This window comes from Gobio gobio (genome assembly GCF_949357685.1).
Source record: "Gobio gobio genome assembly, chromosome: 23".
NCBI classification, from domain to species: Eukaryota; Metazoa; Chordata; class Actinopteri; order Cypriniformes; family Gobionidae; genus Gobio; species Gobio gobio.
In genome coordinates, this window is record NC_137119.1 from 43,846,529 (window position 1) to 43,868,832 (window position 22,304).

At 40.9% G+C, this 22,304-nt stretch overlaps 1 protein-coding gene across 1 annotated transcript in view; it reads right to left on the reverse strand.

The window, feature by feature from the left end:
• Positions 1-8,145, reverse strand: part of sspo (SCO-spondin) — a gene marked incomplete at both ends in the record, with an annotated part of 194,732 nt that extends 186,587 nt beyond the window's left edge. Inside the window, 7 exon segments of the mRNA XM_079806852.1 lie at positions 1-40; positions 249-351; positions 2,924-3,132; positions 3,274-3,444; positions 4,472-4,554; positions 7,749-7,958; positions 8,093-8,145. The exon segment at positions 1-40 is cut by the window's left edge and continues 119 nt beyond it. Of these exon segments, the coding sequence (XP_079662978.1) occupies positions 1-40; positions 249-351; positions 2,924-3,132; positions 3,274-3,444; positions 4,472-4,554; positions 7,749-7,958; positions 8,093-8,145 (869 nt within the window).
• Between the last annotated feature and the right edge of the window lie 14,159 nt (positions 8,146-22,304).

The window sequence follows — 22,304 nt, forward strand, 5'->3', positions numbered from 1 at the left end:
TCCACAAACACAAAGTCACCCAGCCAGTGAACGCTGACTCCTGAACACACCAGAAACACACTTCATACACACAATACATATATACATATGCTTAGCCAATAACGTAAATAGTAAAAGCAACTGCCCCGATCTGTCGTCTGCCAGAGTAAACATATTGATTATTGAAATATAGCTGGGAAAACTGGAGTTTTACAGCTGCAATACAAAACCTATAGTAGATGGTAAGAGCGTCTCTGTGTTTGTCATACCGTTCTGGAAGAGAGGTTCGCCCTGCGGTAGTGCTAAACCGTTAATGGTCATGTTGCCTTTGTGAATGGAGACCAAGCCAAGACCCAACATCATCCGCAGACCCTGAAACACAGAACAACTCACATAAACAGCAGCCAAGACGACCGCCTGTGTGCAATTACTGACTAAACGCGGCACAACACAATCATATCATAATATGACAAGATCCCAAACTCCCAAAACCAATTACACGTTCTGTGTCATTGACGTTCAAGGAGAGCCGCCTGGCAAGCTTGATGGTTTCATTCATTTCTCATCCAATGACCAACAGAAAGCAGCTGTAGAAACACATGTCGATTTGTGTTGTTCAGCCGTCTGCTCATAATGACATGGAACAACTTGCTAATTTTCTTGAATTGGCCAATCCTTGAGTCAACAAAAAAGACGTACAGCCTAAAACTGAAACTCTGCTACAGGTCTCAAAGTCAACATTTTACCTCTGAATATGATGCTTTTCAGAGTACGACTAGATATATTCAACAATACATCAAATATTATTTTTCTATGCATTATCAGGTTATCAGGGTTCAAGCGTTTAAGGCTTGTAAGGACATGCGTTAAAAGATATGATGTTTTATTTAGCAAGCATGTAACCAGTTAGATCATGGATGGAGAAGACCATTTACAGACAATTTACTAAGAAAAAATATGTTTTTTGACAGTTATAGCACCACCGTTTGCACAATCTCCACAACGTTTGTTAGGTGAGTGTGTCTATACATATGTGTGTCAAATTTGGTGTAAATATCTCATTTCGGTTTGAAGATGTAGACACTTATATTTATGAGAGCATAGAAATGACCCATGGCCAACATTGATTGGATTTTCTTGCCACTTCCTATCAAAATGTTGACATTTGGGCATTATTGTTTAGCTATCGACCTATGTTTTCGAATTTCCTACGGTGGTTTCGTCTCGATCGGACTCACACCTCTGCACAAACCATAAGGCGAAACCTGGCATGTTTGGTATCGTTGGACTCGGGAAGGATTCAGGAGTCTAATGGTGAGTTCACACCGGACGCAAATGATGCGATTCGCGCAAGTGATTTATATATCAATCTGCATATTTACATTTATGCATTTGGCAGACCCTTTTATCCAAAGCGCCTTACAGTGCCCATATTACAGGGACAATCCCCCCGGAGCAACATGGAGTAAAGTGCCTTGCTCAAGGACACACTGGTGGTGACCACTGGGATCGAACCAGCAACCTTCTGTGTGTCAGTTCCATGGTTTAACCCACTGGACCACCATCTCATTTACATGTTAAGTCAATGCAAAGACGCAAATAGTTATTCTGCGGCTCATTTCGCGCGAATGAGGTGGCGCGAATGACGCAATTCACGTGAATGACGCGATTCATGCGAATGACACGGCACGAATTGAGCGTCTGACACGTGATTTGCACGAATCGCCCGAGTTGAAAACTCTGAACTATGATATTCACGGCGCGTTAACTAATCAGGAGCTTGCTCAAGTAGTGACAAACATGAGGAGAAAATCTGGTTTATATTAATCATATATTAATATCTGGTTCAGACAAATGTGCATATGATTATCACTGTGATAACTTTAAATGACATGAAACACAACCCAGTCTCTTTTTGTTAAATGCAAGTTTATGTTTGATCAATAATACAAAAGTATAAGTAAAAGGTATAAGAAGCTACACAAAATAAAGCAAACAATTCAGTCAAACATTCAAAGTCAGTGCTAGTCGGCTACAACGCTAACGTAAAGTTAAATAGCCTAAAAATAAAAAAGTAATGAAACTTCACTTTGCCTAAACGATTTGCCAGGGAACAAATTATAGATCCATGAGACCAAAGATCACCCGTTACATCTACACAAGACGAATTATATCTGGAGACGCCACAGAGACATCAGAGCCAGCGGAAGAAGGACTGGCTGAGGAAAGGCTGCTCTCACTGGGGTTAATGAGCGATTGAGCGCCGCTGATCCACTGGAGCTCACAACTCCCAAAACGCCAGATCACAAATAGTTCAAATAGGCGCTCTCTTTATAAATAAACCACAGATTTGAGCTTTAAACAACTACATTATCACCTGAAAAAGTCTTAAAACTACGTTTTGTCACACATTAACAGTAGATTTGAACAAAAAAGACGTGTAAACACAACCCATGTCCACCATTTCTCAACGCCGTGCCTGTATTTCAAGTTGATAAAATTATCTGCCAATGGGGTAAGCAAAATAATCTTCATTCAAACAGAAAACAAGATTATTTTGCTTACCCCATTGGCATATTATTTTGCTTATTTTAAGAAAAAACTCCCTTAATTTTTAGTTATTTTCCCCCAAAACAAGACAAAAACTTTTGCTTGTCTAGTAAATGCTTCTTAATGTAAGATTTTTTTTATATTTGGACTGAAAACAAGACAAAAATACTAAGTAAGAAAAGCATTTTTTGCAGTGTAACAATAATAATAGAGTTTCAGCGCTTCGCTACTCTCTTGAACCCCCAATGATATGGATTTCGATAAGTTGTTCTGTATCTTTCAACATTCCTTCTGATGTTCATTCATGTTTATTTGGTGCTGTAACTAGTAGTAAAGTAATGATTTTAAGGGGCGTTTGTGAGAATATAATCTCACAGCGAGTCGGTGTTCGTACCTTGCGACAGTGTCCCACAGCATCACAGACTGAACTCGTGTATACGGCCCACGTCCCGTCAGTGGATGAGGCCAGTAGGTACGTGCAGCTGCCCTGGAAGTGGAAGTGCTTCCGGTCAAAGGTGCGGTAGTGCGTCCCGCCCCAGCTCATACAGGTGCCGGACGCCTGCGGGTCACGGGCGCCGCGAATGACAGGAGAAGACCTGACGTCTGAGCGGAGAGAGACAGAAACACACACTATAAATATGTATTTGAATTCCATATAACATTTCCATACATTTGGATTACACAGATTTAACATGAACTAATAAACGTAATGTGATGCATATTTGTACATGTGAACACTAATACCTGGCAGGAGTGTGTATGTGCATGACAGACAGGTCTGATCGGACGCGTTTCTCCAGCTCAGTCCCCACAGGTTACTGCAGCACTGCTCCAGCGCCATGAGCGACGCGTTATGAACCCCAGGAAACTCTTCACACGTCCAGGTGGAGAAACACTGACCCCTGGCACCCACCGCTGCACATAGATCAACAGAGAACATACATATGACCATAACTGCATGAATACGAAGTTCTCTTTACATACAGAAATAATTACAGTTTTTCTCAGTCGCTTTGGTACATTTCTCGAATCATCCTCGACATTTGCAAAACAGTAAGTGCATTTCTCAAAACAATTCGTACAAATAGCAAAACACCATAGATTACCTGCAAAAGCCAGTCTCTTGCTCAAAATCCTTAGTTCATCTCTCAGAAGTAAATCTCTGTGTCAATGAACATGTCAGTGCCCTCAGAATGACCAGTCCTTGTGTCATTGTGTACGGATAAGACAGTCAAATTGCTTAGTCATGTTGTCAATATAACTGTACTCTGGAGGGATGTTCTGATGTAAATATGGCTAAAGTTTTGATGACAATTATTGTAAATTGTAGGTTACACCTCAGTGTATGTGTGAGTTTGAATGCAAGAGACTGGACAAGATTCACATTTACTCTTTTACTGTTTGTACTGTAATTTGTTGACAGACCATATCATTGCGATACAGAAAGGAAAAGACAGCACTGCATAGCACAAAGAGAAAACCCCCCAGAAAAACAAAAGTAGAAATGTGAACGTCTAACGGAAATGTATAGAAATATTCTTGACATTTTATGACAACTTGTTCAAACATTTTGCATGTAAAGACTTCTGCTATGAACTAATGCCTAAATGTTGTGGGGGTGAGACTATTCAACAGAGACCCATTATAATACATTTTGATCAACATGACATAAGCAGCTGATAATGTAGGAAACAGCAGAGAATTGTACATAATCATTTGCATGGATGTACACAAGCATTTGCAACTTGTTCAAAGAAATGAGAAACTGCTTTTTTGATGTGCACAAGTGACACAATGATGTGAAGATTGAACAGGTCGCTTTGAGAATTTCAATTCTGATCGGAGAAATGTACCAAAGCGACTGAGAAAAACTGTAATAACATATTCAACAACATTCTCAATATCCGATAATATACGAAGACCGAAAAGCATCTGATCTCACCCTGTGAGCAGTGAGGGCCGGCCCAGCCTTCACAGCACCGTCTGACCGTCCGGTTCACCATCTCCGTCTCAATGTCTGGAGGTCTGAGAGACAAAGACACACACAAAACATGCTTTAGTAAAAATATGTGGTGCATTTTTCTCAATTTAATAATGCATTGAAATGTAAATAGCACTGTAAGTAATTTTGCACCAATAAAACATATTCTTAATTTTAGTTTAACTACAACTTGATTTTGACTCATGATTCACAGACTGTGTGATTCATCCAACTAAATATTTGATAAATTAAAGGGGTTATGAATTGAGAAATCAAATTCCAGCAATCCTGATAAAAGAGACACAGCCACCAGGGAATACCGTTTACATGAAAGGCTGGACATGGGCTCAACAATGCTTAGGTAGGTGGGATGTGTCAAAGTAACATCCACATGATGGAGGACCCAAGATTTCCCAGCAGAACATTGCCCAACGCATCACCGCCGTCACGCCTTCTTCCCATAGTGCACCTGGTGCCATGTGTTCCCCAGGTAAGCCACGCACACACACCCGGCCATCCACGAGATGTAGAAGAACACGTGATCATCAGACCAGGCCGCCTTCTTCCATTGCTCCGTGGTCCAGTTCTGATGCTCACGGGCCACTATTGGTGCTTTGGGCGGGGTCAGGGGTCAGCATGGGCACCGGTCAGCGGCTGTGCCGCCCCATACACAACAAACTGAGATGCTCTGTGTATCCTGACCCCTTTCTATCAGAACCAGCATTAACTTCTTGAGCAGTTTGAGCTCCAGTAGCTCGTCTGTTTCATCGGACCACACGGGCATCAATGAGCCTCGGCCGCCCATTCCCCTTTGGCCGGTTCTCCACTGGTTCTTCATGACCCTGTGGCCGGTTCTCCAATGGTCCTCCATGACCCTGTGGCCGGTTCTCCACTGGTCCTCCATGACCCTGTGGCCGGTTCTCCACTGGTCCTCCATGACCCTGTGGCCGGTTCTCCACTGGTCCTTCATGACCCTGTGGCCAGTTCTCCACTGGTCCTCCATTACCCTGTGGCCGGTTCTCCACTGGTCCTTCATGACCCTGTGGCCGGTTCTCCACTGGTCCTCCATGACCCTGTGGCCGGTTCTCCACTGGTCCTCCATGACCCTGTGGCCGGTTCTCCACTGGTCCTTCATGACCCTGTGGCCAGTTCTCCACTGGTCCTCCATTACCCTGTGGCCGGTTCTCCACTGGTCCTTCATGACCCTGTGGCCGGTTCTCCACTGGTCCTCCATGACCCTGTGGCCGGTTCTCCACTGGTCCTCCATGACCCTGTGGCCGGTTCTCCACTGGTCCTCCATGACCCTGTGGCCGGTTCTCCACTGTTCCTTCATGACCCTGTGGCCGGTTCTCCACTGTTCCTTCATGACCCTGTGGCCGGTTCTCCACTGGTCTTCATGACCCTGTGGCCGGTTCTCCACTGGTCCTTCATGACCCTGTGGCCGGTTCTCCACTGGTCCTTCATGACCCTGTGGCCGGTTCTCCACTGGTCCTCCATGACCCTGTGGCCGGTTCTCCACTGGTCTTCATGACCCTGTGGCCGGTTCTCCACTGGTCCTTCATGACCCTGTGGCCGGTTCTCCACTGGTTCTTCATGACCCTGTGGCCGGTTCTCCACTGTTCCTTCATGACCCTGTGGCCGGTTCTCCACTGGTCCTTCATGACCCTGTGGCCGGTTCTCCACTGGTCCTTCATGACCCTGTGGCCGGTTCTCCACTGGTCCTCCATGACCCTGTGGCCGGTTCTCCACTGGTCCTTCATGACCCTGTGGCTGGTTCTCCACTGGTCCTCCATGACCCTGTGGCCGGTTCTCCACTGGTCCTCCATGACCCTGTGGCCGGTTCTCCACTGGTCCTTCATGACCCTGTGGCCGGTTCTCCAGTGGTCCTTCATGACCCTGTGGCTGGTTCTCCACTGGTCCTCCATGACCCTGTGGCCGGTTCTCCACTGGTCCTCCATGACCCTGTGGCCGGTTCTCCACTGTTCCTTCATGACCCTGTGGCCGGTTCTCCACTGGTCCTTCATGACCCTGTGGCCGGTTCTCCACTGGTCCTTCATGACCCTGTGGCCGGTTCTCCACTGGTCCTTCATGACCCTGTGGCCGGTTCTCCACTGGTCCTTCATGACCCTGTGGCCGGTTCTCCACTGGTCCTTCATGACCCTGTGGCCGGTTCTCCACTGGTCCTCCATGACCCTGTGGCCGGTTCTCCACTGGTCCTTCATGACCCTGTGGCCAGTTCTCCACTGGTCCTTCCTTGGAGCACTTTTGATAGAGACTGACCACTGCAGACTGGGAACACCCCACAAGAGCTGCAGTTCTGGAGATGCTCTGACCCAGTCGTCTAGCCGTCACAATCTGGCCCTTGTCAAACTCGCTCAAATCCTTACGCTTGCCCATTTTTCCTGCTTCTAACACATCAACTCTGAGGACAAAATGTTCACTTGCTGCCTAATATACCCCACCCACTAACAGGAGATCATCAGTGTTTTTCACTTTACCGGTCATAATGTTATGCCTGATCGGTGTATATGTATACACCAATTAGGGATGCATCAATATATCGTTATCGGCTTTCAAATATAAAGAATTATCAATATATCGGCCAAAATTTCATCCCCAGGTTTTTCCAAGACAACTAACAATGATTTTTGAGGGAACAACTTAAAATGAGAAATATGATTTCCCTTTTCACCTTGATTTTAGTTGCTTTAGCTTGTTTTAAAGCTCATTTTGTCTTATTTCAAATAATATAAGTCACTCTCCTGTTTGGGAACCATTGGGTTACACCAATAGAACTCAGTTTATTAAGTAAAAAAAAGCAATTCACAAGCCTAATATTAATACATATGTTTGAAATATGAATGTGTGATCCATGGGCGTCAGAAGCAAAAAAAAATGTGGGTGGGTCCTCTCTCAGAAAATTTTGACTGAAGTAGATGCCATTTACATTAAATACAAATACTTAACATCTGGTTGGACGAGACAAGTTTACGGAAATCACCATGTCTTTGACAGTGGCAGTAGTGTAGGGGTAAGACACATGACATTAAGTTTTTATGCAAATCGACCCGCGGTTCAAATCCACCTTTTGCCGAGCTAACTCTACTCCCTTTTCCAATCACATATATCAGATCAGAAAGGCATTTATTTTCAATAATAATGAAGAAAATATTAGAAAAGTGGAAATACGCCCATGGTGTGATCTGTCAGAATAGCTGGGGTATGATGTTTTGCTCACTTGAATATGTAACAGGATGCTTTAGGTCCCTGTCCCTTGTAGTAAAGGGCGATGCCGTCATCTCCCCCGTGCTCGTGCCGCATTCGGTCCACATCCAGCCTCCAGCCCTGTGTGTTGTACTGATACACCGCGGAACAGTCCACCTCTCGCTGCACACGGGGCGACAACATCCTCTCCACCCTCTCCTCCACCGTGTGTTCACACCAGAGCCTGAGGTCAAGGGTCAAAGAAGGCTGATCGGTGACAAAGCTAGACTTCTACTGTGTCTCAGGGTTACGGCTTTGTTTAAAGCACTAACCCTAGGTTTAATAAAACTTGAGTTAGGCTGTAGTAAAATATCTCACCCCATGACCACGACCAGATTAAGCCTCAGAAGACACACCAGCAGAACCTTCATTGTTCTTCACCATCAGCCTAAAAACTCCAATTAAAGAAAGCAGTCATTATTTCCTAAACAATACAGTAAATACATTTATAATCACAGTATCTTGACATGATTAAAAGCTCTGTATTAAAAAGACAATTATAAGAAAAGATACATTTTTATATAATCCATTTTAAAATCCGTTTTGTGTCACGTTTTGATCATTCCCGTAATTATATTGGAGATTTCATGACTTGTTTGACCAAATATTTGTCAGCGAAAAATACAAAAATATGTTATGTCATTTTCCTAATGTTCCCATTAAGTTATAAAAATGTTATTTCTGAAGGTCCTCTGAACGTTCAAAACATACAGTTTAAAAAAAACTTGGTTAATCAAGCACAAAAAAAGGTGCTATATGGCACTAAAAGTGGTTCTTGGCTCGTAATCATAGGGGAACCACTTTTGATGCCATATAGCACCATATCTTTAAAGGTGCTCCTTTGTCAAATGGTGCTGTACAATCCATAAGAGGTGCCATATCGCATTTTATTTCTTCATAAAAAATGGTGCTAAACAGCACCAACAGTGGTTCTTTGGCTTGTAAAGAACCTTTAAAGTGGCTTAAAAGGTTTTCCGTACGGCAGTGGTGCTATATAGCACCTTTACCAACCCAAAGAACCACTGAAGAACCGCTGAAGAGCCATACCCCTTTTCCACCAAGGCAGTGCTAGAAGTAAGAACCGCTTGCATCAGGGGCGGAGTTACCGTGACCAATAAGATGAACGCAAACTTGTGACCGCCATTTTTGAAAGAGCAGCTAATGGAGCTAATAGCGGCTCGATTGTAATCTCCGTCTATACAGATTACAGCGATCTGCACGAATGCGTTGGATTCGCTGTGTTTTAATGCCGATGTAGGATCATAAAGCCATGTGCATCAGTAACGCAACGTTCGGCATTGTTGATGGAAGGCTTGTTCGAGATGCAGCGGTGCTGTGCAGACCGATCGCCATATGACATCAAAGTACAGCGAGAGCACACGACTCCTTATACTTTTGAATGCTGTATTTTGATATCATACGCGGATCGGTCTGCCTGGTGTGTGTGTGTGTTTCCCGCTGCCTCGCTAGCGTTGCTGAGAAAGATGAGACGTATACAGTGACGTAAGACTGGCTCTGAGGTGGCTCTCGCATGTGGAAAGGCAAACCAGTTCTTAGAAGGCTCATCAGTGGAACCAACTCAGAACTGGCACTAGCACCGGTTCATTCTGGTGAAAAAGGGGCATAAGGGGGCTTAAAAGGTTGTTTGTACGGCAGTGGTGCTATATAGCACTTTACCACCCCAAAGAAACACTGAAGAACCGCTGAAGAACCGCTGAAGAACCACTGAAGAACCACTGAAGAACCGCTGAAGAACCGCTGAAGAACCGCTGAAGAACCGCTGAAGAACCGCTTAAGAACCGCTGAAGAACCGCTGAAGAACAGCTGAAAAACCACTGAAGAACCGCTGAAGGACCGCTTAAGAACCGCTGAAGAACCACTGAAGAACCGCTGAAGAACCACTGAAGAACCGCTGAAGAACCACTGAAGAACCGCTGAAGAACCACTGAAGAACCACTGAAGAACCACTGAAGAACCGCTGAAGAACCGCTGAAGAAATGCTGAAAAAACATTGAAGAACCGCTGAAGAACCGCTGAAGAAATGCTGAAAAAACACTGAAGAACCGCTGAAGAAATGCTGAAGAACCACTGAAGAACCATACAGGGGCTTAACAGGTTCTGTATACTAACTCAGCATACAAGAGATTGTAAGCTTGCCTGCATGAACTCAAATTGTGGCTTACAAATAATTTAATGCTACTTAACGACGATAAAACCCAAATCATTCAATTTGGGCCAAAAGAGCACCCAGACAAAGACTCAATAGACGTCAGCACTCTAACTCCTTATCTTACTTTCAACGTTAAAGATCTAGGATTTCACCTGGATAATGGTCTTAAATAAGAAAAACAAATCAACATCTTCGTTAGTACCAGTTTTTTTTTATCATTTTCGCCGATTAGCTAAAGCCAAACCTTTCTTAAGCAGGAAAAGTTTCGAAACAGTAATTCATGCTTTTATATCAACTCGACTTGATTACTGTAATTCTACTGTAATTCAATTTTACGTTCTTTGCACTGGCTGCCAGTCCGATACCGTATTGACTACAAGATTTTGTTATTCGTTTATAAAGCTCTCAATAATTTAGCCCCTAAATACCTCTCCGACCTGATTACTACGTACAATCCTTCAAGATCTCTTAGATCCCAAAATGATTCATTTAGAGCAAAAGATTATTTGCTCTAAATGAATGGTTAATGTCATGGTGTAATGAACAGAAGCTGCTCTTTGTAAATAATTGGAATCTGTTTTGGGAGCGACCTAGGCTCTTCCGTCCTGATGGCCTTCACCCCAGCAGAATCGGAGCGGCTCTTCTGTCGGACAACATCTCGAGAGCGCTGCACACCATCATATGACTAGTAAGTCAAAGTCCAAATAACAGTATTTGCTGTCCTAACTTAATTGACATAAGTACCAATGTAGAACATTATATAGAAACTGTGTCTGAACATAACTGTGTAGAACATTATATAGAAACTGTGTCTATTCCTCGTTTAGTGAGGTCAAACATTACATCTACTGTAAGATCTAGGAAAAATCTAATTGTGATTAAACCAGAAAATCTCAATATTAGTGAACAAAACCAATTTTGTACTAACTTAATTGACATAAGTACCAATGTAGAACATTATATAGAAACTGTGTCTATTCCTCGTTTAGTGAGGTCAAACATTAAATCTACTGTAGGATCTAGGAAAAATCTAATTGTGATTAAACCAGAAAATCTCAATATTAGTGAACAAAAACAATTTCTAAAACTAGGTCTTCTAAACATTAGATCGCTCACACCTAAGGCGGTTATTGTAAATGAAATGGTCACAGATAATAGTTTCGATGTACTTTGCCTTACTGAAACCTGGCTTAAGCCAAATGATTATTTCGGTCTAAATGAGTCTACTCCGCCAGGATACTGTTATAAGCATGAGCCCCGTCTGATTGGTCGTGGCGGCGGTGTTGCAACAATATATAGAGATATTCTTAATGTTACCCAGAAAACAGGTCACAGGTTTAATTCATTTGAAGTACTAGTGCTAAATGTCACGCTATTAGATGTAAGAAAGAAATCTGTATTATCTCTAGCCTTAGCTACTGTATATAGACCTCCAGGGCCCTATGCTGCTTTCCTAAAAGAGTTTGCAGACTTTCTCTCAGATCTATTGGTCAACGTCGATAAAGCATTAATTGTTGGAGATTTTAACATACACGTAGATAACACAAATGACGCGTTAGGGGCTGCGTTTACAGATCTATTAAATTCCTTTGGGGTCAAGCAAAACGTCACTGGTCCCACTCATCGTCTTAATCACACACTAGATTTAATTATATCACATGGAACCAACCCAACCGATATAGATATTATACCACAAAGTGATGATGTCACTGACCATTACATGGTAACTTGCATACTGCGTACTGCTGAAATCTGTCATGTTGCGCCACGTTATCGACCAGGCAGAACAATCCTTCCAACCACTATAGATAGATTCTCAAATACCTTACCTGATCTGGCTCAGCTGCTCAGTGAACCCAAACAAACAGATGAACTAGAGGAAATGACTAGCAGTATGAGCACCATTTTCTCTAGTACATTAGAAATTGTAGCACCAATTAGATTAAAAAAGGTTAGAGAGAAAACTAAAGCACCATGGTACAACAGTGCTACACATGTTATCAAGAGAGAAACTCGTAACTTAGAGCGTAAATGGAAACATACTAATTTAGAGGTCTTTAGAATCGCATGGAAAGAAAGTATGTCACGTTATAAAAAGGCCCTAAAAGCAGCCAGGGCTGAGCATCTCCGCAAACTAATAGAAAATAACCAAAATAACCCAAGGTTTTTATTTAACACTGTGGCTAGACTAACAAATAAACAAGCATCGCCTGAACAAAATATTCCGTTACAGTTTAGTAGTAATGATTTTATGAACTTCTTCGCTGACAAAATAGAAAGCATCAGAAACAAAATTGTAAACGTACAATCATTAATGATGTCTTATGATTCAACCGCAATTATCGCCCCTCAAGAACTACTACACTGCTTTACAACTATAGGACAGGAAGAGCTAAATAAACTTATCATTGCATCTAAACCAACAACATGTTTATTAGATCCAATACCCACTAAACTACTGAAAGAGTTGTTACCTGTAGTGGAAGAGCCTCTTCTCAATATTATTAACTCGTCTTTATCTTTAGGTCATGTTCCAAGAATATTCAAGTTGGCAGTCATAAAGCCTCTCATTAAGAAGCCACAATTAGATCATAATAACCTAGCAAATTACAGACCAATATCAAATCTTCCATTCATGTCTAAAATACTAGAAAAATTTGTGTCCGCTCAATTGTGCTCTTTCTTGCAAGAAAATGATATCTATGAAAAATTTCAATCAGGATTCAGGCCGCATCATAGCACAGAAACTGCACTCGTTAAAATCACAAATGATTTACTTCTAGCTTCTGACCAAGGCTGTATCTCAATACTAGTTCTACTTGATCTTAGTGCTGCGTTCGATACTATAGATCATAAAATACTATTAGATCGACTTCAAAATTACACTGGTGTTCAGGGACAGGCATTAAACTGGTTTAGATCGTATTTATCAGACCGCTACCATTTTGTCTGTCTAAATGGGGAAAAATCAAAGATAACATCAGTAGACTATGGGGTGCCGCAAGGATCCGTGCTAGGCCCTCTGCTATTCTCAATATATATGCTGCCACTTGGTAATATTATAAGAAAACATGGAATTAATTTCCACTGTTATGCTGATGACACTCAATTATATATTTCATCACGACCAGATGAAAACGCTAAATTATCTAAACTGACAGCGTGTGTTGATGATATTAAACACTGGATGACGTGTAATTTTCTGCTATTAAATTCAGATAAAACGGAGGTGTTACTTATTGGTCCAAAAAACTGCCCACAAAACCTCTCACAATACAACTTTAACTTGGAAGGATGTCCTGTCGCTTTATCCACTACAGTAAGAGACCTGGGTGTTATATTAGACCGCAACTTATCTTTCGAAAGTCATATTTCATATGTTACAAAAACGGCATTTTTCCACCTTAGAAACATTGCCAAGCTACGTAACATGCTATCTATTTCTGATGCAGAAAAGTTAGTTCATGCATTCATGACCTCGAGACTAGATTACTGTAATGCTTTATTAGCTGGTTTTCCTGCATCATCGATAAACAAACTGCAGTTAGTCCAAAACGCAGCTGCTAGAGTGCTTACTAGGTCAAGAAAATATGATCATATAACACCAATTTTATCATCCCTACACTGGTTACCTATTAAGTTCCGTATCAATTACAAAGTATTGCTACTGACCTATAAAGCCCTAAATGGGTTAGCTCCAGTGTATTTAACTGATCTTTTATCGCCCTACAATCCATCGCGCTCTTTAAGATCACTAAACTCGAGGCTTCTGGTCATTCCTAGGATATCTAAGTCCACTAAAGGAGGGAGGGCTTTTTCACATTTAGCTCCTAAACTCTGGAATAGTCTTCCGGATATTGTTCGAGGTTCAGACTCGCTGTCCCAGTTTAAAACTAGATTAAAGACGCATCTCTTTAGCCAAGCATTCACATTATAATTAAGTTTTATACTACAGTTAAATCGCACCAACAGCATTAATATTCTGAACAGCAGCTATGCTAATTATTTCCCATCTGCTTTTCTGTTGTTATCTCGGGACACTAGTCCCGAGGTAACTAGTTCGTCAGCTCCAGTTTGTATCCAGCCTCTGATGGAGACTTCAGATGCCCCGACACCTGTGATGAGACGACTCGACGCCTGTGAAGAGACGACTCAACGCCAGCGTTGTTATGGCCTAAAATAATACATGATTGATTAACTTATCCTAACATTTTTTCTTTAACATTCTCTTTTCTAACATTTTTCAATGTACATTTATGAAATGCACTTTCTGTGAAGCTGCTTTGAAACAATGTGTATTGTGAAAAGCGCTATACAAATAAATTTGAATTGAATTGAATTGAAAATGGTCATCTTTTGGTGGTACCACGATCTCGCCTGCAACGCAGTATCCATGTTAAAAACACATCTTTTTTCTTGTGCTTTTAATTCTTTGTCATTTGTATGTGTTCTTAGGCATTTATCTTCTCTTTGTACAGCACTTTGGCCAACTAAGGTCGATTTTAAATGTGCTTTATAAATAAAATTTGAATTGAATTGAATTGTATATGGTAGCGGTGCTATAGAGCACCTCAGTCATCCCAAAGAACCGGTGAAGAACCGGTGAAGAACCGGTGAAGAACCAGTGAAGAACTGCTGAAGAACCGGTGAAGAACCGGTGAAGAACCGCTGAAGAACCAGTGAAGAACTGCTGAAGAACCAGTGAAGAACCACTGAAGAACCACTGAAGAACCGGTGAAGAACCACTGAAGAACCGGTGAAGAACTGCTGAAGAACCAGTGAAGAACCACTGAAGAACCACTGAAGAACCGGTGAAGAACCACTGAAGAACCGGTGAAGAACCACTGAAGAACCGCTGAATAACCGGTGAAGAACCACTGAAGAACCGGTGAAGAACCGGTGAAGAACCGGTGAAGAACCGGTGAAGAACCACTGAAGAACTGCTGAATAACCGGTGAAGAACCACTGAAGAACCGGTGAAGAACCACTGAAGAACTGCTGAAGAACTGCTGAAGAACCGGTGAAGAACCGCTGAAGAATTACCGTCACAATAGGGCTAATGAATGTTGATTTTGTAATAACATTATTGAAAAACCATAACTTAAACCCTCTGGTGCTCTTCCTTTAGGGGTTTCATTGGTCGTGTTCCCGGTCATAAGTGACTGGACACCTAAAAATTTAACTTCCTCCACCCCAGTAAAACCAATGCAATTTATTTTTCTTCAATAATATTTTTTTCTTTTTAATTTTGTATTTTGAGATGATTTGATGGTATTTTTTTATATTTATGCAATAATTATGGTCTATTTTTGCCACTGAAAATTATACACTTTTTTTGGTAAAATGATTGCAGTATTTCAGGTTAAAATAGAGACTAGGCCTTCAAAACAAATTTTTTTGAAGGCAGATTAGCGCCCTCTTTTGGAATTATTTAAGAAATCATGCAACCATGTGTGTGACCACTAGAGGTCTCTATGGAGAGGCTTGAGAATTCCCTAGTTCTGTTTTGAACACATTTAATGATTTTTTTGTTGTTGATGGATTTGAATATATATTTAAAAAATCTCAAAGACTATTTATTATAAAGTTTTAGATTTTTTTTGTTAGTTAGAAATATAGATTTTTTTCTGTGAATTTGTGTTTTTTTCAAATTTCCCATTAATTTCCTATGGTGTTATTTTTGACCAAAGAGCACAAGTGGGAGTATTTTTTTTACGACCCCTTAGCATGCTCGAATCATGTCCTCAATTTTTTTGTGTGTTTTCATACCCAATGCTAGAAAAGTCATATTATTCTGATGAAGCTGTGATTTTTTAAATTCCAAATGCGGTTCATAGGTTCAGTTTTTCATAGGTGTGTGTCAGTAAGTGTGTGTGTGTGTGTGTGTGTGTGTGTGTGTGGATGTGTCAATATCACACTCTTGATGTTTTAGAGTGTCACCCTTTTACTGCTGTGTACTTTTTTTCAGCATCGTGGCCGATTTGTAGATTGTACACACAAATATTCAGTGCATTTTTGTGTTTTTGCAGATTTTCCATTCATTTCCTATGTTCGCTCATTTATGACAGAAGACAATGAACGTTACTTTTTTTTTTTACGACCAATTAGCATGCTCGAATCATGACCCCAATTTTTTTGTGCTTACATACCTAATGCTAGAAAAGTCACCAAGTTTCATATCATTCTGATGACGCTGTGATTTTTAACATTTCAAAACAGAAAAATTTCCGGTCAGAAATGCCCGAAGAGCACCAGAGGGTTAAACAAATGTTATATTAACGTTACTGGAAGAACGTTTGCATTGCAAAGAATGCTTCTCTTATTTAGTATTTTTGTCTTGTTTCCAGTTTAAACATCTAAAAATTCTTACATTAAGATGCATTTACTAGACAAGCAAGACATTTTTTCTTGTTTTCTGAAAAATACAATCAAAATGAAATGAGCAAAACAAGCAAAATGATCCGCCAATGGGATAAAAAAAAAAATCGAGTTTTTGTTTGAAATCTTGTTTCTGTCCCAAACATTGGCCGATCATTTCACTTCTTTTAAGCAAAAACTCATTTCATTTTGATTGTATTTTCCTAGAAAAACAAGAAAAAATATCTTATGTCATTTTACATATCTAGTAAAAGCATCTTAATGTAAGAATGTTTAGATATTTGGACTGGAAACAAGACAAAAATACTAAAATAAAAAAGCATTTTTTGTAGTCTTTGAGAGAACCTTTGAGAGAACGTTTCCTGTTAGCAACATTTAACAGAAAATCTCAAAGTATGCGAGATATGCTTCTAAAAAGACAATGATGCAGGACTACAGTTATGAAATATAGTAATTCGTTACATAACCATGAGTTTTTACCTCAGTCTTCAGAGTTTAACAGGAGCTCTTGAGCACAAGAGAGTCTGATGTCCTCACAAATCGATTCCTTCGTCTTTATTTATTCCAATATAATCCACATCCATAAAGCAGTGTTCACTCTCTTCCGCAGGTGTAGAGCCGATCTTTGGTCGGGTTGTGTGTTGGTGGGCAGGTTTTAAATGGTGAGGGGCGGACGGGCCTATGGCAGCATGTGCAAAGCATGTCATTGGTGGAAAGTCCGGCGGTCACAGCTGTAGATGTGTCTATTAGTTCTTCATTTGGTGACGCCAATGACCAGTGGTGCTCCATCCCGACCGAAGAAGGGGGTAGGGACGTTTCCGTGTAGATCCCTCTGATGGAGGGCTGTTTGAGCACGTCTAATCCTATAAAGACTCGCTTTGGTGGAAGGATTTCAGGGGCGTTTATTTAATAAAGTAAGTCAATAGGTGAGGAGCAGGGGGCATGTAAACGCCACCAACATCTCTGGCCCAGAGCTGGGAGAAAGAGATCTGGGGGGTTTCCAGACACAAACACAGCTGCCACCGTCCAACACTTCCTGCGGTCTGAGAAGTTTCCTCTTCATTTTACCACACGTGTTGTGTCTTTAGGATGGGCTTAAATCATAGAAATGTGTGCGTTCAATGACACTATTGAGGAAGAACGGCATAAGGATATGAATATGTCCTCCCATCCATTGATACACTGGAAAAAAGTTATAAATGATACAAAGGTTACTTTTTAACACACTATTTTTTGACCCTGGACAACAAAACCAGTCATAAGGGTCAATTTTCTGAAATTGAGATCATCTGAAAGCTGATAAATAAGTATATCATAAATAATATTTCCATTGGTGTGGTTTGTTAGGACAATATTTGGCTGAACTATTTGAACATCTGGAATCTGAGGGTACAAAAAAATCTAAATATTGAGAAAATCTCCTTTTAAGTTGTCCAAATGAAGTCCTTAGCAATGCATATTACTACTAATTATACATTTATGATATATTTACAGTAGGACATTTACTAAATATCTTCATGGAACATGATATTAAAGGGATCCCATGGTGTTAAGTATGGCTTAATATAACATAAATTATGTCTCTTAGTGAAATATGTAGTAGAAAACCCATGAAAGATCCACGTTATTTAAAAAAATCTATTATATATTTGGACAATTGGCGGCGCCCTTTTGTTTGCGTTCTAGGTCGATGAGGTAGAATGTAATGCTGTAAAGTTATACATGAGGTTGACTTGCCTAGTTTATCACCTGGTTCTGACTCGGCAGGCCAGCTCTCTCCCTGGCTGAATCCGAAATCTCCCCCTAAACCCTCAAATAGGGCATTATTTGAAGGGACAGCCATTTGTAGTGGTGTCCGAAACCATAGTGGACGCTATTGAGTGCACTCATTCAATCTCACAATGCACCGCAATAAGTGTACAGCCGATGTACACACAACAGCTGTACGAATTCACACACTCGTTTTCATTCACTCCTTCAAGTGGACTATATTAGTGGACTAACGTAGGGAATAGTGAATGAGGGTTTAGGGGGCAATTTCAGATTCAGCCCCTGTTGTGGAGACTGACGAGGGCAGCCCATAACACATCTCGATTGAGACCGATTGAGACAGAGCAGTCTGTCAGATCAGATGTGTGTGTGTGTGTGTGTGTGTGTGTGTGTGTGTGTGTGTGTGTGTGTGTGTGTGTGTGTGTGTGTGTGTGTGTGTGTGTGTGTGTGTGTGTGTGTGTGTGTGTGTAAGTGTGTACGTGCACGCCGATCTGTTGGTGTATGTGTGTGTGAGTTTGTGTGCACATGTGGGTGTAACGGTACACAAAACTGACGGTTCGGTACATCCCTCGGTTTTGAAGTCACGGTTCGGTACGGGTTCGGTACAGCAGTTTTAAAAAATTGCTTTTTATTTATTTTTTTTATAAACAGTGGTTTACTGAAAGAAATTGTCTGACCTTAAATGAATTCAATTATAACTAAAAGTTTATTAAAGATAATGCTGTAAACTATATAGGGAGCCCTTACTTGCACATTATTACTATAATATTAAAGGTTAACAACAGAGCCCAAAGTATGAGCCTAGATTCAGCTGATATCATGTTTAGATATAATAACACTCAAATAACACATTGTGTGCAAACATGTAAACTTCATAAGGAAGTTTTTGCATTAACTCCTAAATCTAATTATAAAATTAGTTTTTTTCTTCAGTTCGTTGTTGAAATATAATCATTTATACACAGTGGCTGTCATTTTCATGACAGATTTATTTAAACATACATTAAATAATAAAGACATCACCAAGATGTTACGTAGAATTATAAATATATATATAGGCTAATATTGTGCATATATTTAGTGAAAGTTGATTTCTCTAGTGAATTAACAGCTGTGGACACTGAATGACATTGTTTACAAGCTGTTTGACGTCTTTCCGCGGTTGAAACACTGACTGAGCGATTACACGACATATGATGTTTCAGTAAGTGTTAATGTATCCTCAACATACCTTAAGATATTAATTCATGTTTATTCTTCTGGAAGAGATGATCGCGTGCACGCGCGCCGCGGCCGGAATTCACGCGCCTATACAGTGATCAGTCGTCACATTAAAGAGCGTCAAAGCGGCATTTATCGTTTGAATTTCGTGATGAAATAGACTGAATACTCAATATGTTCGAGTGGGAACTAGGATTGAAGTGTGTTCCGCGCTTAAGACAAGCCAAATGTTAACTGTTAAAGATTGCATTCAGAACCGTTCGGTGCACGCGCACCGAACCGAAACCCCTGTACCGAAACGGTTCTGTACGAATATGTGTACCGTTACACCCCTAGTTTGAGTGTATTATAAATGCAATTGCAAAGCAATTGATTGGTTTTGTTTAAGTCTGAAAATTTTTTCGAGTTGTGTTGTGGTAAAAATAGCTACGGGTAGCGCCAGTTGATAACCATTCTACGTCATCAACCTAGAACGCAAACAAAATGGCACCGCCCATTGTCCAAATATCTAATGGATTTTTTAAATAACGTGGATGTTTGATGTGTTTTCTACTACATATTTCAGTAAGAGACATCATTTATGTTATATTAAGAAATTCAAGTCTTAACACCATGGGATCCCTTTAATATCCTAATGATTTTTGGCATAAAAGAAAAATTGATCATTTTGACTCATACAATGTATTGTTGGCTATTGCCACAGATATAACCGTGAGACGCACGACTGCTGTTGAGCTCCAGGGTCATTACATTTTATTGATTGAAAATTGTTTATCCTACACCAATGGGTTTTTTTCAGTTATTATGTTATATTGCATAATATATGCAATATTATGCTTGAACGAGCGACCTCTGACCTCAGAAGGAAAGATGTTAAAACCAAGCGGCTCCTCCCGCAGTTTCTCCGGAAGCCGATACGGAAGTGAGTTAAACTGCAGTTCATGGACTGGCCACTAGAGACAGACTCCAGAAGGAGCAGAATCTCACTGAGCTCATGTTAAAATGCCCAACTTTACAGCAGAAGAACACATGTTTACAGTCTGGGACAAACTGTGCTTTTGGTCTGTACGGCTAATGTTGCCCTTCATGACGACTGTGAGGAGGGAATGTTTTTATAACTCATTCGTTTACATTATATAAAGCCTTAAAGTCCTGCATAATTAAGGGCGTGGCCACTTTGATTGACAGGTGGATAGCCATTTATCTGCTGTCACCTCAGCTCCACCCACGTCCCGCCTCTTTGTCCATCTTCTGGTGACGCGCCAGATTCATTTTATTACAGTCTATGGTTAAAACACTTCCTCCTCAGTTTAACATGCAGAGTCACTATAAGTCCATTCGACTTCCTGAAGAGTGTAAACAACGGTTCTGTGATGCTTTTGAAACACTGATCTTGTTTGAGCAGCCCCATATAGTGACCAGGGTAACTAAAACTAAAGAAAAACATCAAATGCTTGGCAGGCAGCTCATAATGTTTTAGACCAAACAGAGCGAAGCGGATGGCCTAGATGCACATCAACTTGAGGACAAGAACATCACAACATCTAATAAACACTGAAACGTACACGTCAAACATCTGCAGCAGTGAAGAGGAGATTCTGGCAGAGCTTTGGCCAAGTGTGTCCGCCTGAAACTGGCAGATGAGAAGAAAAGGTTAAAAAGGTTAAATCTTTAGGAATGAACATACACCATTCAATTATATTGTAGAAAGTATTTAAGGATTATCAAAGCTGGCATTACTGCAAATGGTGGATTCTTTCCATGTACGGGAATTTACAAAAAACAAGTCAATGTAACATTATACAACCCTGGTGAATAAATGCAACAACATTTCACTTGACTTGTGGATTTTTGCATTTACAAGAAAATAAATAAATATGACCTTGCATTCTAAAAAAATCTTGGGTTAGTATTTCTACCAAAATCCTGGGTTGAGACTTTTGGGTTACTTTTCAGTGTTTGAGTAGTTTTTGTGTTACTCGGATCCTGGGTCAGACGTAACAACCCAGTGTTTGAGTAGTTTTTGTGTTACACAGATCCTGGGTCAGACGTAACAACCCAGTGTTTGGGTAGTTTTTGTGTTACACAGATCCTGGGTCAGATGTAACAACCCAGTGTTTGAGTAGTTTTTGTGTTACACAGATCCTGGGTCAGACGTGACAACCCAGTGTTTGAGTAGTTTTTGTGTTACACAGATCCTGGGTCAGATGTAACAACCCAGTGTTTGAGTAGTTTTTGTGTTACACAGATCCTGGGTCAGACGTGACAACCCAGTGTTTGAGTAGTTTTTGTGTTACACAGATCTTGGGTCAGATGTAACAACCCAGTGTTTGAGTAGTTTTTGTGTTACACAGATCCTGGGTCAGACGTGACAACCCAGTGTTTGAGTAGTTTTTGTGTTACACAGATCCTGGGTCAGATGTAACAACCCAGTGTTTGAGTAGTTTTTGTGTTACACAGATCCTGGGTCAGACGTAACAACCCAGTGTTTGAGTAGTTTTTGTGTTACACAGATCCTGGGTCAGACGTAACAACCCAGCGTTTGAGTAGTTTTTGTGTTACACAGATCTTGGGTCAGACGTAACAACCCAGTGTTTGAGTAGTTTTTGTGTTACACAGATCCTGGGACAGACGTAACAACCCAGCGTTTGAGTAGTTTTTGTGTTACACAGATCTTGGGTCAGACGTAACAACCCAGTGTTTGAGTAGTTTTTGTGTTACACAGATCCTGGGTCAGACGTAACAACCCAGTGTTTGAGTAGTTTTTGTGTTACACAGATCTTGGGTCAGACGTGACAACCCAGTGTTTGAGTAGTTTTTGTGTTACTCAGATCCTGGGTCAGATGTAACAACCCAGTGTTTGAGTAGTTTTTGTGTTACACAGATCCTGGGTCAGACGTAACAACCCAGCGTTTGAGTAGTTTTTGTGTTACACAGATCTTGGGTCAGACGTAACAACCCAGTGTTTGAGTAGTTTTTATGTTACTCAGA